General features: G+C 38.7%; 1 protein-coding gene across 1 annotated transcript; it reads left to right on the forward strand.

Annotated features, from left to right (window-relative positions):
- Nucleotides 1–14,487: 14,487 nt before the first annotated feature.
- On the forward strand, nt 14,488–15,643 carry LOC119522056 (selenide, water dikinase 1-like). Its single transcript, XM_037820770.1, is given in 2 exon segments — nt 14,488–15,617; nt 15,619–15,643. Coding segments are annotated over 2 exon segments (1,155 nt in total).
- Nucleotides 15,644–17,595: the final 1,952 nt, after the last annotated feature.

Below are 17,595 nucleotides of genomic sequence, written 5' to 3' on the forward strand. Positions count from 1 at the left end.
GTTGGGCCAGACCTTAACTAAAAATAACATCTGCAAAAGGTCCTATTTAAAAATGGGTTCACTCCCACAGAAATGCATACTAAGATTAAGAACATGTCTTTCTCTGGAATACATAATTCAGCTTAACAAAATCACTACAAATTTAATAAAGGAGAGGAGATCAGCATGGAAATAGAGACAAATTGATAGAAGACTTTCAATTTGTAAATTCAAAAATAATAGCACCTACTTATTGTTATTATTATTTTAAAATATATTCTATAAACCTCTATGAAAATGCAATCACTTTGAAGTGGACATACCCTGAAGAATACCATGGTGATGATTTTTAAAAAAAGGGGGACACAGAAATGATAGAGCAGTGTATATATGTTTTAGATTATGAAGATAGGGGAATTGGAATGATTGTTCCTGACACAGACCACAAAACTGACAAGGGCAACCTATGTTAATGCTGATTAATTTAATATACATAGAGTGCCCACTATTTTATATTTGTTAAAGATAATATTGCCTCTTTATTTGTATTCTCACTTCCAATATTCTTACCTCCTTTGCTACCTATGGCTGTTATCAGGGAAACAATTTTGGCCTTTGCAAAAAAATAAATGATTTACTATCTTGTACATGATGAGTCCAAGGATTTGCCATTCATCCTGTAATCCATCCATTCTCTTATCTATTCTTACATTCTCCTTCATAACTTTGATATTTTCCATCTTCTATTTTTACCCAACTATTAGCTCCTTGTCATCCTTTCTCCCTCACACCCATGGTTGGGACAATCATTAGCAATGGACTTCAGTTCCACCAACCAACCATGCTGCTAGCAAGGGGAAAAAGCATATCTAGACTAGATCCACACCAATTCATGGATAAAGCATAGAACTCTCTTGTAACAGACCTATAATAATTGAGTCACACTAAGAAACACCGTGGAGTTTACTGTTGAAAAGCAATGGTCAGAGAACGTCATCTAATAAAGTAAAGCAACTTATTTTCATTTGGCTCTGTTCTAAGAGGTAGACAGAGCTTTAGATCCATGGTCTATGATGAATTTAACATGTAAGAGAGCTTACATAAGAGATGGTCCCCTCCTGGATATTTGCTCTATGAATCATAGACTTATTGTTTATATCCTTTTTCCCCCTAAAACATTTTCTCTGGGTTTCTGACCCACATAATCTAGAAAGAGATATGGCACCTTGAACTGAAAGTTAATTCCAAAGCAAACTACAGACTCAGTAAAACTTGTGTCTTAAACATATGTCAAACACAAGATTATTGCCATTTCTATCAAATAACCTATATTAAACATACTTTTAATATATTTTTATTTTCAGAAGTAGTATTATTACTTTTCTAGGATAAATATACCTCCTGAATCCCTGTGTGGTTGCATAAAAAATTATAGCATCAACTGTATTATTTTTCTAGGGCTTCTGTGGAAGTTACCACAAAATTGGTGGTTTAAAACAACAGAAATTTTAAGTTTAAATTTAAGAAATGGTAAGCCAAAGTCTGAAATCGGTATCATGGGCAAAAATCAAGGCACTGGTAGGGTTGCACTCCCTCCAGAGGCTCTAAGGGACAATGTATTGCTTGCCTCTTCTAGCTTCTGGTGGCTGCCAGTATTCCTTGGCTTGTGGTCACATCACTCCAATCTCTGCCTCTCTGATCACATTGCCTTCTTCTCTTCTGTCTGTCTCAAATCTCCCTCTAGCTCCCCTTATAAGGATACTTGTGATTGCCTTTAGGTCCCACCCAGATAATCCAGGATAATCTCCCCATCTCAAGATCCTTCATTTCTTCACATCTGCAAAGGCCCTTTTTCCATATGAGGTAACATTTAAAGATTCCAGGGATAGGGCCTGTTATCTTTGGGGGCCATTTTTCAGCCTACCATATCAACCAACTTTAAATTATAAAACCGTATTCTTTAACAATCTGATACATTGCAGTCCTGTATTAGTGAGTAATTGGATAGATTTGGGGGCTTCAAGCTTTAAAATAGATATCACTTTGATCAATTCAGGGGAAAAATGTAATTCCATAAATGGAAACACTTCATAGGAAACACCTGATATTGAAGGTCAACTCGTTTTCAACTTAAATACCACAGTTATTTCACCTGCTGAGTCAGTGCCCACGGGAGGAACTATCTGGAATGCAACCAAGAACATAAGCTTCTGAATCACTAAATTAAGAGCATCAACTTTTATCACAATGCAGAAGCAAACAGGTAGCTTCCTCACTCCTAAGAAATCCAAACTGACTAAATAGTGATTAGATGTAATCATCTATATTTTAAATGATGGCTGTTTACATTCACCTTTTAGTGAGTCATATAATCATTCATCACACTTTCTTTAAATGATAAGTTCCATTAATGATTCCATTTATTCCTCTTTGACTCATCCATAAAATTTTAGGAACAAAGCTATTCTATTTCCCTTATGTATATATGTTTATGTATGTGTGCGATTAGTATAGTATCTCTCTCTTGGCAAACTATACATGCAGTTCTGCAACTAATCTATTTTAATCACTTAATATTTAATAGACATCAGTGTATGTCTATTTTTAACATTGCATGTTATGTGTTAAAAACCCATTACAAACTAAATGCCCTTTTGGAAGATATATTAAAATTCTGCTATTTTGTAGTTTCTTTTTAAATTAATTTGTAACATATTTTAGCATAAAAAATACATTCAAATTTAAGTAGTCAAAGCTATAAAAATTCTCTTTTATGGTTTCTGAAACATTTTTACTAACAAAATTCTTTCTCCACACTAAATTAGAAAGAAATTCAATCCTCTATATTTTCTAGTAATTTTAACATTTTTTCACATTTTTAGACCTTTAATGTATAAAGTATTTAATCTACAAAGTAAATGATATGAAATAGAGATCTTATATTGTTTCTCCAAATGAAGAGCAAAGTGGTCCCAAACTGTGAACACTTTACCCATTAATGTTGAATGTTCCCTCTCTTTTCCATGGATTAATTAATTTGTGCTGATAATGCCACTATCTAAACTGATCTTTCAGATTTTAGGCCCATCACTGCTTCCTCTCAGAAGCCCTCCTATTATAAGCTATCTGAACAACTACCTCAGCAATGTAGCACATATCATGATTTATTTTTATAATTATTTTAATGCTTGTGTCCCCAGAATAGATTGTAAATAAGAGCAAGTGTTATGATTTTGCTCAGGACTGAATTCCCAACACATGCAGTGTCTGAGAGATGGTGTGCATGCAGTGAATGTTTCGTAAATGAATAAATGAATGTATAAAACATTGAGTTAATATTTTAATATGTGGTAGAGAAAGTTCCCCTCATCTTAAAGCTGCTTTTGTCTAATGTTCTTTGTTTAATTTATAGATGAGTGTGAGGAAAAATGATACTTTAACAGGCTGACCCTCACCATCAATGAGCATAGTGTATCTCTCCACGTATTAAAGTCTTTTTATTCCTTCAATAAAGTCTTTTTAATTGTTATTTTTCTACTTCTCTTCAAATAAATCTTGACCATTTTCTTATCTTTTTATAATTAGGTAGGAGTATTCTAATATTTCACCATTATTATTGTTTAAGTTTTCAGTTGAGCATTTTTTAATCAAATTAATAAATCTTCTAACTACACTTAGCTGTGTGTGAAATTTGATTATTTTTTCATCACAGAGTTTTCTTGCTCTATTAATTTTTGGTCAAATAAAATTTTCTTGATCCATTTATTTATTTAATAGATTTCACAGATTTTAAAGGCTAAACCATCTTTGCATCCTTTAGACAAACTCTATTTGTCATGATGCATTCATGTACAATTCAGTTTGTTAATATTTTATTTGGAATTTTTGCATAAATGATATTGGTCTAAAGCTTGTGTGTGTGTGTGTGTGTGTGTGTTTAGATGATGTGTTTAGTCATGTTATAGTTTAAGATCCCTGCTGTCCCTATACAAAGAATTTACAAGACCTTTTCATGCTCTGCTTCAGCTTAAATAACCTATAAATTAAATTATCTTAACTTCATAATCCTGTCTATAAAACTACCCAGAATTGCAGCTTTTTTCCAACAACAGGTATTTAACCATCTTTGCAATTCTTTCCATGTCTATTAGTTTATTAAGATTTTCTGTCATGTCTTGAGTCATTAAAAATGTTTTCCATATTTCACATATATATATATATATATATTGGTATAGGGTGGTCTACTTAAAATCAACTGGAATTTCAAGACCAGAAGTGTGAGTGACTGTGTGTTTGTGTGTACGTTAGTAAGGATTTCTGTGTGCTTTAACTACTGACCTATTGAAATCCTATTTTAATTACATTGAACTTCATAGATACATGGACAGTTATCTAAACCCAACTAAAACTTTACAGGTATTGTTTTTCTCCAATTGTTCTTTTATCCTATCAGCCACTCTTAATTTTTGGTTGTTGTAGTAATATATTCTTGATTTTTTTCATGACAAATTTATCAATCGTAAATTCTATGTCTCCTTCCACGTTGAAAAATGTCTTAAATTGTTCTCATGTTTAAATTATATTTTTCCTGGGTAACGAGTTTTAATTTTAAGACATTTTCTTGCAGAAAGTTAATCTTCCCATTGTCTTCTAAATTTTTAAATACAATGTTTTCATCCAAATGTGTAAATGAAATTAGTTTATAATGGTTTTCATTGGTACTATTTTATTAGATTTTTGTATAAAAATTACCCTTGCTTCAGAAAACTGGGGATTTCTAATTATTTCTATGGACTACAATTTTTAAATGACATCTGAATAATCTATTTTTTCAGTTGAGCTGTAGATTGATCTGATGACCAGTGTTCTTTTAAATAATAGATTTCTTATAAATTTTTCAATATCTTCTACAACAATTGGTTTAAACAATTTTGATAATTTATATTTTGTTAAAAAATAATCAATTTAGCCTTGGTTTTTAAATCTTGTCAGTTTCATGTAACAACTTTTATAATTATTTTAAGCTCTCCAGCATAGCTTATAGTTTTGCATTCATTTATACACACACACACATATTTATTTATTTAGGCTCATGAGGTTTTTATGTACCCTATATGATAGAGACACAAATTGGGGTTCATCCTGCCAAACAAGAGACGTAGGTAAATATCCTAGGCTTTCAGGAGACACCGCTGAAAGACTACTCTGTAGAAAAAAACAGCAAAGCAGAAGTCCAACTTTCCAAAAGTATGAACTCCAGCCTCCAATAATCTCAAACCCACTCAATTATGAAATATGCCCATCTCTACCTTCTTGCCAGAAGAAAAGTAAATCACTCCAGTAGGAAAATAACATCATCTATAGCGTCTACAGTTTTTATAAATTATATCCAGCATTTGACCAAAATCGCAAGGCATGCCAAGAGACTGAACCCAAAGACTGAAAACTGAGAGATAAAATATTATAAAATAAAATAGATCCACTGGTGAGCTAGATATTAGAAGTTTCAGACACAGACCTCAACAGAACTATGATAAATACATATAAGAAAATAGATGAAAAGGTGGATCATTTTCCAGATAAGTGGAACCTATAAAATGGAATAAATTGGAAATGATAAAACTGAAAAAGTAAAAAAATAATTGAAATTAAGAATACAATGGGTAGGTTTAAGAATAGACACAGCAGAAGAAAGGATTGAATGAGAAAGGAATGAAAGACTCCAGAGAGGAAAAACTAAGAGAACATTTGAATACTGTCAGTTTTTCCAAAAGGTAGAAGTTTATTCCTTTGTTGTGTTTATATACAAGGCTGGTATGCAGCTCCATGGATCAAGTCTCCCTCTAACTTTTTGCCCCACCATGACCAACATTAAGGCTTCCATTTCATGAACTTTAAAATGACTGTATTAGGCCCATCCATCAAATCCATGTTTCATCCAAGAGAAAGAAGGAGAAATGGAACAAATCATTTCCATTTATATCCCATTGACATGAACATGGTCACAGATACACTCTTGGCTGCAAAGCAAGCTGGGAAATGTCATCTTTATTTGGTGCAGCCACTTGTCCACGGTGCCGGTTTGAATGTATTATGTCCCCCAAAACGCCATTATCTTTGACGCAATCTTGTGTGGGCAGATGTATTAGTGTTGATTAGATTGTAATTCTTTGAGTGTTTCCATGGAGATGTGCCCCACCCAACTGTGGGTGTTGATCCTGATTGGGTAATTTCCATGGAGGTGTGGCCCCGCCCATTCAGCATGGGCCTTAATTAGTTTACTGGAGCACTATATAAGCTCAGACAGAAGGAGTGAGCTTGCTACAGCCAAGAGGGACACTTTGAAGAATGCACAGGAGCTGAGAGCAACTGAGGGTGACATTTTGAAGAGGAGCTGCAGCTAAGAGAGGACAAAATGCCCCAAGAGCAACATTTTAGAGAATGCCATTTTGAAACGTAACCTGGGAGCAAGTGGATGCCAGCCATGGCCTTCCGAGCTAACAGAGGTTTTCTGGACACCAATGGCCATCCTTCAGTGAAGGTACCCCCTTACCTTGGACACTTTATGGCCTTAAGACTGTAACTTTGTAACCAAATAAACCCCCCTTATAAAAGCTGATCCATTGCTGATGTTTTGCAAAAAGGCAGCATTAGCAAACTAGAACAGATTTTGGTACCAGAGAAGTGGGGTGCTGCTGAGTTTGCAAATATCAAATATGTTGGAGCAACTTTTTAAATAGATAAGGGGAAGATTCTGGAGGAATTGTGAGGAGCTTAAATGAAAAGGCCTAAATTGCTTTGACAAGACTGTTTGTGGAAATATGGACTCTAAAGATACTTCTGAGGAGGCCTTAAGCAGAAATGATGAATGTGTCATTGCCAACTGGAAGAAAGGTGATCCTTGTTTTAAAGCAGCAGAGAATTTGGCAAAATTGATTTCTGGTGCCAGATGGAAGGGAGAATTTAAGAGCAATGAGTTGGCAATACTTTGCTGAAGAGATTTCAAAACTAAAAGTTGTGGATATAGCATGGCTTCTCCTTGCAGCTTATAGTAAAATGCGAGCAGAGAGAGATAAACTTAGAACAGAACTCTTAGGTTCAAAGAAACCAGAAACTGATGGTTTGGAAAATTCCGGGCTTCCAGGGAGTGGAACCCCAGAAGCTACAGCCCAACATGAGGATTTAACCAAACATGGAACCCAGCCACCATTTCAGTACAAGCCAGGATTGGAGATGGAGTTATCCAGAAAGGATTTGTGGAAAGTCCTGTTGTCTGATGGCTTTGACCTCTGTGTGCTTCACGCGAAGCCAACAGAATTTTTGCAACATCTTTATAGACAGAGCCACTGCCAGTTTGGACTGGAGGAGACAGACAAGGAACAAATTGAAGGAAAACTGTCTTCAAAGACAGAGCCATGGAGGTTGAGGTCTGGAGTCAAGAGGTCTCAGGCTGGGAGAGTGGAGTGGCCCACACGCATGGAAAGGGTGAGTTTGCCCCAGAGGTCAAGGGTGGGCATTCCACCTCGATGTTGAAGAAGAGTTTTGCCACCCCAGGCCCCAAAGAGGGTGGAGCACATTCCCAGGGAATTAGGGAGAGCCTGGCCGCCACTCCAATGTTCAGAGAGGGTAGAGCCTTTGCCCTGGAGAAGCACAGTCTGGGTGGCACCCCAATGTTTGAGGAGGGGGGGGCCGAAAAGGTGGTCTCCCCAACGTGTGGATATGTTGGAGTACTCACCCCAGCATTTGGAGAGAAAAGGGCTGCCACGAAAGCCTTTGGAAAGGGTTGGACTCCGGCTCTCTCAAGCCCCAAGGATACAACATCATTCTGTGAATGACTCTCAGACTTTGAAATCTAATGGAGTTTGCCCTGCGGGTTTTAGGAACTGTTTGGGTCCCTTAAACCCTGTTTTCCTTTCAGTTTCTCCTTATGGCAATGGGAATGTTTATCCTACGACTGTCCCTCCTTTGTATATTGGAAGCACATAAGTTTTTCTAAGTTTCACAGATCCACAGCTAAAGGAGAATTATGCCTTAGGACCAACCACCCCTGTAACTGATTTTGATGGGATCTTGTACTTAATTATTGTTACTGAAATGATTTAAGTTTCTGTGATATTGTGATAGGATGAATATATTTTGTATATGGAAAGATCATGTCATTTTGGGGTCCAGTGGATGGAATGTGCTGGTTTGAATGTATTATGTTCCCCAAAATGCCATTATCTTTGATGCAATCTTGTGTGGGCAGATGTATTAGTGTTGATTAGATTGTAATTCTTTGATTGATTGTGTCCATGGAGATGCGACCCACCCAACTGTAGGTGATAACTCTGATTAGATAATCTCCATGGAGGTGTGGCCCCGCCCATTCAGCGTGGCCATGATTAGTTTACTGGAGCACTATATAAGCTCAGACAGAAGGAGTGAGCTTGCTACAGCCATGAGGGACACTTGGAAGAACACACAGAGAGCTGAGAGCAACTGAGGGTGACATTTTGAAGAGGAGCTGCAGCTAAGAGAGGACAAAATGCCCCAAAAGCAACATTTTGGAGAACGCCATTTTGAAACGTAACCTGGGGGCAAGTGATAGGGGCAGCCACGAGCCTTCCGAGCTAACAGAGGTTTTCTGGACACCAATGGCCATCCTTCAGTGAAGGTACCCCCTTACCTTGGAACTTTATGGCCTTAAGACTGTGTGCCAGTTTGAATGTATTATGTCCCCCAAAACACCATTATCTTTGATGTAATCTTGTGTGGGCAGATGTATCAGTGTTGATTAGATTATAAGTCTTTGAGTGTTTCCATGGAGATGTGACCCACCCAACTGTGGGTGATAACTCTGATTGGATGATTTCCATGGAGGTGTGGCCCTGCCCATTCAGCATGGGTCTTGATTAGTTTACAGGAACACTACATAAGCTCATACAGAAGGAGCAAGCTTGCTACACCCAAGAGGGACACTTTGAAGAATGCACAGAAGCTGAGAGAGTAGCTGCAAATGAGAGATAGTTTGAAGATGGCCAGTGAAAGCAGACTCTTACTCCAGAGAAGCTAAGAGAGGACAAACACCCCAAGAGCAACTAAGAATGACATTTTTGAGGAACTACAGCCTAGAGAGGAACGTCCTGAGGGAAAGCCATTTTGAAACCAGAACTTGGAGCAGATGCCAGCCACATGCCTTCCCAGCTAACAGAGGTTTTCTGGATGCCATTGGCCATCCTTCAGTGAGGGTACTCTGTTGATGCATTACCTAGGGCACTTTATGGCCTTAAGACCGTAACTTTGTAACCAAATAAATCCCCTTTTATAAAAGCCAATCCATTTCTGGTGTTTTGCATTCTGGTAGCATTAGCAAACTAGAACAGACTGTAACTTTTAACCAAATAAACTCCCTTTATAAAAGCTGATCCATTGCTGGTGTTTTGCAAAAAAGGCAGCATTAGCAAACTGAAACATCCACTAAACATCAAGGATTCTGTTATTAAATTAGAAATTGAGAGTGGCTTATTTGGAGGAACAACTAGCAGTCTTGCAACACAAATATCATAAATCAATTTTCCCCTATTCCCAAGGGAACACACCCCAACGTCATTCCTCAAATTCTAGGCTCTCTGGGTAAAGAGCCATCCTCTCCCTCAGATTCATGTGTGGTACTTGTTTTCCAGTAACCTTTAAGTTAAAATACATGTTATCTGACCTCTGATTATTTAATCTTAAATGGTGGGGCTGTATTTCAAAAAAAAAAAAAGAAAAGAAAATGGGAAACACACACTGCAGTTGTTGATTCTTAGCCATTATCAAACACTGCAGGGCAAGGACCACAAAGATTCCGTATCCTAGAAGTAGAGTGGGTTGATTGGAAGTCCTTTTGGTTCTGTTTTCTGGGAAGATTTTCTCTATTTTCCCTTGTGGCTCCTGTCCTTTGCCCTTTGGGAGACTCTTTCTTGTCCATTATTCTCCGTGCCATATTTGAAATAGAGCAGCAGAACTTCTGCAGCTACCTTCATTCTGTTGCAGCGTTCAGAGGCCTGGGGATTGCTTTGTAGGTTAAACAGCCACAGGATTTGGCAGTCCTGGCTTGTGTCTATGTTTGTTTGGTTTTGGGTTTTTTGTGGTTAAAAAATTAAACTTAATAAATTTAATTGGTTTCTGGTTTATTTGCTTGAGGCCAATTCCATATCTAGACATGCATTTAAGACTTTGGTGTTTTATTTATTGGCCCCTAAGCTCTACCTATTCCCCTGTCTCTCAGATTAACACCAGCTCTTTATGGCCTCTGAAACACTAGAGTTTGAGGAGAAGAAAATACCCTTAATTCTCTCCTTGATTAGAGGTTTTAGTCTTTTTTGGTAGAATACCAGTCATATCCTGCTACAGCTGCCCTATGGAGACACCATTTATATGTAGAAGGTTATTTTTTTACTCACATACATTAATTCTGGAAATAAACAGTTTAGGACTCCATAATTTTCAGGTTTTCCAGCACCTTCTATCTTGTAGCTCCATCAAACTCAATATGTGGCTTCCAACTCACAGACCAAAATGATTGCTGAGCTCTAGCCATCATATCTGCATCCCATCCAGATAACTAGAGGACTTTGTACATACTACTTCCTCTTGCATCCCTTTGGCAGGATCTTTGTAACAACTGGCTGCAAAGGAGACTGGAAAATGTAGCCTTTATCACAAGCAGGCACTGAGGGTTATATTATTTTACTCTTCTCTGCCTTTCTCTGCTCTCCCCTCCTCTCTTTACCTCTTTTCTTTTCTTCCTAACAGGATCTGTTGTCATAGTAGAGGGGATCAGTCACTGCCAAACCACAGTATTATCAAGGAGGATGCCAGGGAATAAATTCCCCAAATTCTCTTTCACTTCACCCTTATAGCTCTTGCCATTACTCTCCATTGGCTGAATCTAACTGGAAGCCAGAGAGCATGGGAACATGGAAGAAGCAGATCATAGAAGTCAGGCTCCCTAGACTACGTTCAGGATGTAGAAGAATGGAGAATGATTCTAAAAGGACACAAACTACTATCAGTAAAAGGATGTTTGAGAATATAACCCCCTTTAAGTGTATTTAAATATGTAAGTGATATCAATGTACTTGTCAATCTATATATTAAATATGAGTAAAGCTTAATCTTGTCCTTATTTTTAGCTAAAAGTAAATGTTCTAAGATTTTCTTCTCATATTACAATGGACTGTTTAAGGTTCTCTAGGGTGTGCTCATTCCACTTTGGGGATCAGTATCTTGATATTTCTGCCCATAGAATCTCCATTTTCTATTTAATCTTTCATACCATTAAACAATTTATCATCTACTTACCTTTGCTTAAAAGATTTAGTTTCTCCTCATTGCCTAGAGGATAAAACTTAAACTCCTTAACATGATATGCAAGGGCTTTTATAGCTGGGAATTAGTGCATTGCTCTCATTTCCTGACATTTAGTCTCACCAAATGATTCACCTGTCCCTGATCAAGATGTATCCCATCATAATCTTACTTTGGCCCTGTCATTAATTCTTCCTGGAGTGGTCTTATCCTGGCCCATCTTCCCACTCCATTTTCCTACTCATCTTTCCGGACCTATTCAAAGATTACTACTTTCTCAGTGAAAGTCTTCCCCTGGTTTTCTGGGCAGTAACATCTCTTCCCCTTCCTCTATGCTCCTGTAGCATTTTCTGCATTATTTTTATGTTTTATCACTTGGTACTTGTACCAGTTTGTATATATTATGTCCCCCAGAAAAAGCCATGTTCTTTGATGCAATCTTGTGAGGGCAGATATATTAGTGGGGATTAAGTTGGAACATTTGGATTAGGTTGTTTCCATGGAAATGTGCCCCCCCCAACTGTGGGTGATAACTCTGATTGGATAGTTTCCCTGGAGGTGTGGCCCCACCCATTCAGCATGGGCCTTGGTTAGTTTACTAGGGCACTATATAAGCTTAGACAGAAGGAGTGAGCTTGCTACAGCCAAGAGGGACACTTTGAAGAATGCACAGGAGCTGAGAGAGTAGCTGCAGATGAGAGACAGTGTGAAGATGGCCGTTGAAAGTAGACCTGTACTCTGGAGAAGCTAAGAGAGGACAAACACCCCAAGAGCAACTAAGAGTGACATTTTTGAGGAACTGCAGCCTAGAGAGGAATGTCCTGGGAGAAAGCAATTTTGAAACCAGAACTTTGGAGCAGACGCCAGCCATGTGCCTTCCCAGCTAACAGAGGTTTCCCGGACACCATTGGCCATCCTCCAGTGAAGGTACCCGATTGTTGATGACTGACCTTGGACAGTTGATGGCCTTCAAACTGTAACTGTGTAATCAAATAAACCCCCTTTTATAAAAGCCAATCCATCTCTGGTGTTTTGCATTCCAGCAGCATTAGCAAACTAGAACAGTACTGTAATGGTTTATTTATCCAAATGTCCTAGTAGACTTCAGTTCCTCAAGGGCAAGGGTCTTAATTTATCCTTGTATATTCAGGGTATAGCTCAATGCTTGATACTTATTAAGAATTCAAAAAGTTTGGAATTAATTATTAGCCAATCAATCCACACATTGTCTCAGTTATCATTCTAAATATCCATCTCTCATTTAAAACCTCCATATATGGCAATGTGGAGTAAATTAAAGTGAATCTTGATTTCTCAAACATATTTCTTTCAATCAGAGGTGGTAAATGACATTAAATTTGTACTACTGCTGTTGAACAGCTAGTCTCTCTGAATGCTGCTTGAGGATGCCACATCTCAATAAGGAGAAGGTGGGGAAGGTGAAAAGTGCTCTGTTTAATCAGTGTTAGGTATTAGTGGCATGAGGAAGTTCATAGTTGGATTTGTGCTCTCAATTTGCCACCTGCAATCTTATTTGTTTTCTAAAACTTGTGATATCCATTTGTTTCATGTCATGTCTGCTTTTTCATGGAAGCCAAATACAAGGGCCAACAGAACAGGAAAGATACAGCTGAGAATTTCTGATCAAAGGATTCTTTTAAAATGTTGTTTTGCTAATGTGTTAACTCTGCATATGTTGTAAAACATGCACAAAATGCACAGCTTAAAATTTGTGCTATAGTGATTTATGTTCTTATGTGATATATCTCTAACATCATAAAGAAAAATTGTAAATGATTTGTTGCCAACTGATGGTTTGTGAAAACTTCTAGTGTATTATAATAATTTCTTATGTTTATAATTTTCAAACAGTAAACATGGGAAAAGCAAACCAAGTAGAAATGAAGAAATTGATATGAAAAGAAAAAACCTGGCATGTCCATAGAGGAGTAACTTTTTATAGTCATTTAGATGCCATAAGGGATGGATGAATTATTTATAAGTACCCAAAATCCCTTATCTGTAGGTTTTTCAGTTTACACTCCCTTGATTCACTGCCTAAAGTGAGTTTGATAGCAAAACAGTAAGATCCCTGCATCTACAGCCACCCAATAGTTCACACAGATAACCTGTGCACTCCTTATGAGTAATATGGACATCAATAGATGTCTCAAAAGTCTACCTCTTCTGAGTGCATTTTGATTTTCTATCCACTTGCTAGACAACTAAGGTTGGCAACAAGATGTTATTTCTTCAGGAATATTTAGAATGTGTACGTACATGTAACATTTGCTTTTATCTCTCTCTCTTTTCATGTATAGCTATCATAAATTGGGGGGAAATCTTTAAAAACAATATTTCTGAAAAAGTGAATGGAAGAGCATTTGACAACATTCATAAATTTGGACTCAATATTAAAAGGATATGCTTTCTGAGTTAGAAAATACTTGTAATGCAAAGATTAAATTAAGCTCCTCTTTCATTTCCCCAAGTAAATAATGAATTTGAAATATAATCAATTCCCAATCATGTTGTATTTATTAAGCACCAATATTGTGAATAGTACTATTCTAGATCATTAATAGACTTTTAAAGAAGTTGAAAATATATAAGCAATGTAAAAACTACTTGGCCTTATAATTGATGCTTGCTTAAGGATCCCCGCATACCCAAAAGTCTGATGGAAACTGACAAACTAGACATGTGTACAATCTGCTGATCCTAAGAACCCTACTCTGAGGTCTGCTAGGCACCACCTTCATTGTGATCTAGTTTGAAATTCCTAACGTTAAATTCACTATTTCAGGAGCAACAACAATTACGGGGATACTGTATTTCATTACACATAAATAATTCAGAATAACACAATAAATTGACATAATTGGACATAATTCCTTTTCCATAAACATATTAAAAACAATCCGGGAGCGGCCAGCCTGGACCCGCAGGGCGCTGAGGAGGGCAAGGCCCAGGCCAGGGCACCTGGGGCCCGTGTTCCCTCCCCGGGGCGGCGCGGCCACTCCCACTCCCCCCACCCTTTCCGCTCGCCAGGCTTCTCCTGAGGAGGAGGAGGAAGAGCCCGAAGGAGAGCGGATGGATCTGTAAACAAACCCGCAGACTAGGAGAGAGAGAGAGGGGAAGGCGGTAACTGTGAGGTGCCCACATGTGAGAACCATGTCAGGACGAGAATCCTTTAACCCAGAGCATCACGAATTAGACAAGAGCTTCCGGCTGACCAGGTTCACTAAGCTGAAGGGCGAGAGCTGTAAAGTGCCCAAATTGCTGGAACCCTTGCAAGAAAACCAGCTCCAAGAAGATGAGCAGTTCCAGGGAGCAGTTATGCCGAGGCTGGGCACTGGGATGGACACGTGTGTCATCCCGCTGAGGCAGGGCGGCCTCTCCTTGGTGCAGACCACGGACTACATTTACCCTGTCGTGGAGGACCCTTACATGATGGGCAGGATAGCCTGCGCCAATGTCCTCAGCGACCTCTACGCAATGGGGGTCACGGACTGTGACAACATGCTCATGCTCCTTGGGATCAGCAATAAGATGACTGACAGGGAAAGGGATAAAGTGATGCCCCTGATTATACAGGGTTTTAAAGACGTGGCAGAGGAAGCAGGGATGTCAGTAACAGGTGGCCAAACAGTATTCAACCCCTGGATTGTTTTAGGGGGAGTCGCTACGACTGTCTGCCGGCCCAACGAGTTCATCATGCCACATAACGCGGTGCCAGGAGATGTGCTCGTTCTGACCAAACCCCTGGGCACACAGGTGGCCGTGGCTGTGCACCAGTGGCTGGACATCCCTGAAAAATGGAATAAAATTAAAGTAGTGGTCACCCGGGAAGAAGTAGAGCTAGCATACATAGATGCAATGATGAATATGGCGAGGCTCAACAGAGCAGCTGCAGGGCTCATGTACATGTTCAATGCCCACGCGGCCACCAACATCACGGGCTTCGGGATCCTGGGCCATGCGCAGAACCTGGCCAAGCAGCAGAGGAACGAGGTGTCGTTCCTCATCTACAACCTCCCTGTCCTGGCCAAGATGGCCACGGCAAGCAAGGCCTGTGGGAACATTTTCAACCTCACGCACAGGACCTGCCCGGAGACTTCAGGAGGCCTTCTGATCTGCTTACCACGCCAGCAGGCTGCACTCTTCTGTGCTGAGATCAAGTCCCCCAAGTACGGGGAAGGCCACCAAGCACGGGTTGTTGGGATCGTGGAGAAGGGTAACCGCACAGCCAGAATCAAAGACAAGCTCCAGATCATCGAAGTGGCCCCACAGGTGGCCAATGAGCCCCACGCCCGGCACCACCTTCTAATCCAGGTCGCACTAGTTCTCTGGTTTGCTTTTACATAGAGCTATTGTTACCGTTACTTCATTTAAAGACTGTAAACCACAACGATCTCACTGTGGCTACACATCTGGTGCCTTTAGGCTGATTTGTTAGTGGATACAATTAATAAAATGAAGCCCAGTGCCTTCTTTTCCTATTACATTAACTGAAGCTGCACCTAATCTTGAGGCAGCTTCTGAGTTGAGAATTATATTGTTATCTAATACCATTGATTTATTTGGAATCTTTAGACTCTTTTCTCTAGCCGTCAGGCTCTTTCAAAGGTGCTTTCATGTGGCACAGACATTACCGAGAGTAGTGTCTACTGCAGTTGGTGTCTTTTCATTTTATGTCTGTTTATCATTATAAGTCCGATCTGTTTTTTGCTGTCTTGAACAGTGTCCTGGAAAGACAAATCTAGTCAGTGACACAGTGGTATCCCGGTAGTAGGAGAGCTGCATGATGTCTGCGAGCCTTTGGTTGTCTGGTTTTACCATTCCGGAGCTTCTCTGACTCTAGACAGTCCCCGCTAGTGCTTTCAGTTACACTCTGCATGGAAAGCACTTTGAGGACAAAAAAGAAATTTTGTTTCTTTTTGTTTTTGTAGCCTTTCTGGTATTTGCAGTAAAATCAATAACTGTTTCCTTAGTGATAGCAAAGAAGGATACTTCTTGCAATGTAATTAGATATTCTATAGTGCAACAAGGAATTGCCCTTCTGAAAGGGGGCTCAAGTATAATACTCATTTACAGTTATAATTTACTACACAAATAAATTTAAATATAATCAATAATAAAGACTGTGTGTGGATGGTAGTGTTTAATATGTTTTATATTTGTATAGTGATTTCAGGCCTTTTGTTTTCTTAAAATCAGCAGCTATTCAGCCAAATTCTCAGCATTGTCTTGTCCTTCACACCAATGCTTTTTTTTGTGCACACTTTTCATGCTCTGTGTTGAAATCTGCAGTTGCTAACTTTTCAGATTAAACTTGCTATTCAAATAAATATTTAATTGTTTTTATTGATCTTCTTTAATCAGATGCCCCTTTTAGTATTATTTTAGAAACATTGGGAGGGTTTTGGCTACAGTACAGTTTATTGGGGGAAAAGCAGATTTTAGTTTTATGAAACTTGTAAGTCTTTCATGGGACTTATATTTTTTTCTCAAAGTAAATTTTGTAGTTCTAGAACAAATAGGTCATCTAAAAAGGTGTTTATCTGTATTACTTTAAAGTGTCTTATATGTTGGCCTACTCAACAATTACGGGGGGGGTCCCCATTATCAAGCACAAGTGCACTGTTTCCTCAAGGTTCTGTCTTCTTGAGAGAAAATGCACCATGCCTCTCTGCAAGTTTCTGAACTCTTCCTGCTTCCTGGCACCAGAGCCACCTACATCAATCGACTTCTTGCCAAAGGAAACTGCCACCAGGAAGATGATGCACCCTGGTAGCTGTGGCCTCCTGGAATGAATGGGCAGCAGACTTTACACGGGTGTTCCTGAGATGAAGCCACACACACAGTATGCAAGATGTGGGGCTGCTATAGAACTGAAATTAATTGGACATTTTGTAGGAATTTATGCAGATGTTACAAATCAGTGGTCAGCAAAATAAAATGTGTTGGAAACCTCTGGGAAAAAAACCTAAGAAAAATAATAGAAAACAATCTCATGGCTTATTATTGGATTACCTAGCTGTTTCCTTGGAAATTGTTCTTATCCAAAGTAAGTAATTTTTGATGGCAAAAGAAAAAGAGGGTGAAGCAATGGGTTAAACCTTTGGAAAAGCAATCCAAGTTGGATTGTGTACAGCCTTTCATAAGCCTGTTGTAAAAGTGGATTTGATGAGTAATAGAAAAGAGGATTTGCATATGTTTGAATTTTGGCATAGTTGCATAATTTTGCCTACATCTCTTCCAGTATGTATTTTCTAGGCT

Source organism: Choloepus didactylus, chromosome X (assembly GCF_015220235.1).
Source record: "Choloepus didactylus isolate mChoDid1 chromosome X, mChoDid1.pri, whole genome shotgun sequence".
Classification (NCBI taxonomy): domain Eukaryota; kingdom Metazoa; phylum Chordata; class Mammalia; order Pilosa; family Megalonychidae; genus Choloepus; species Choloepus didactylus.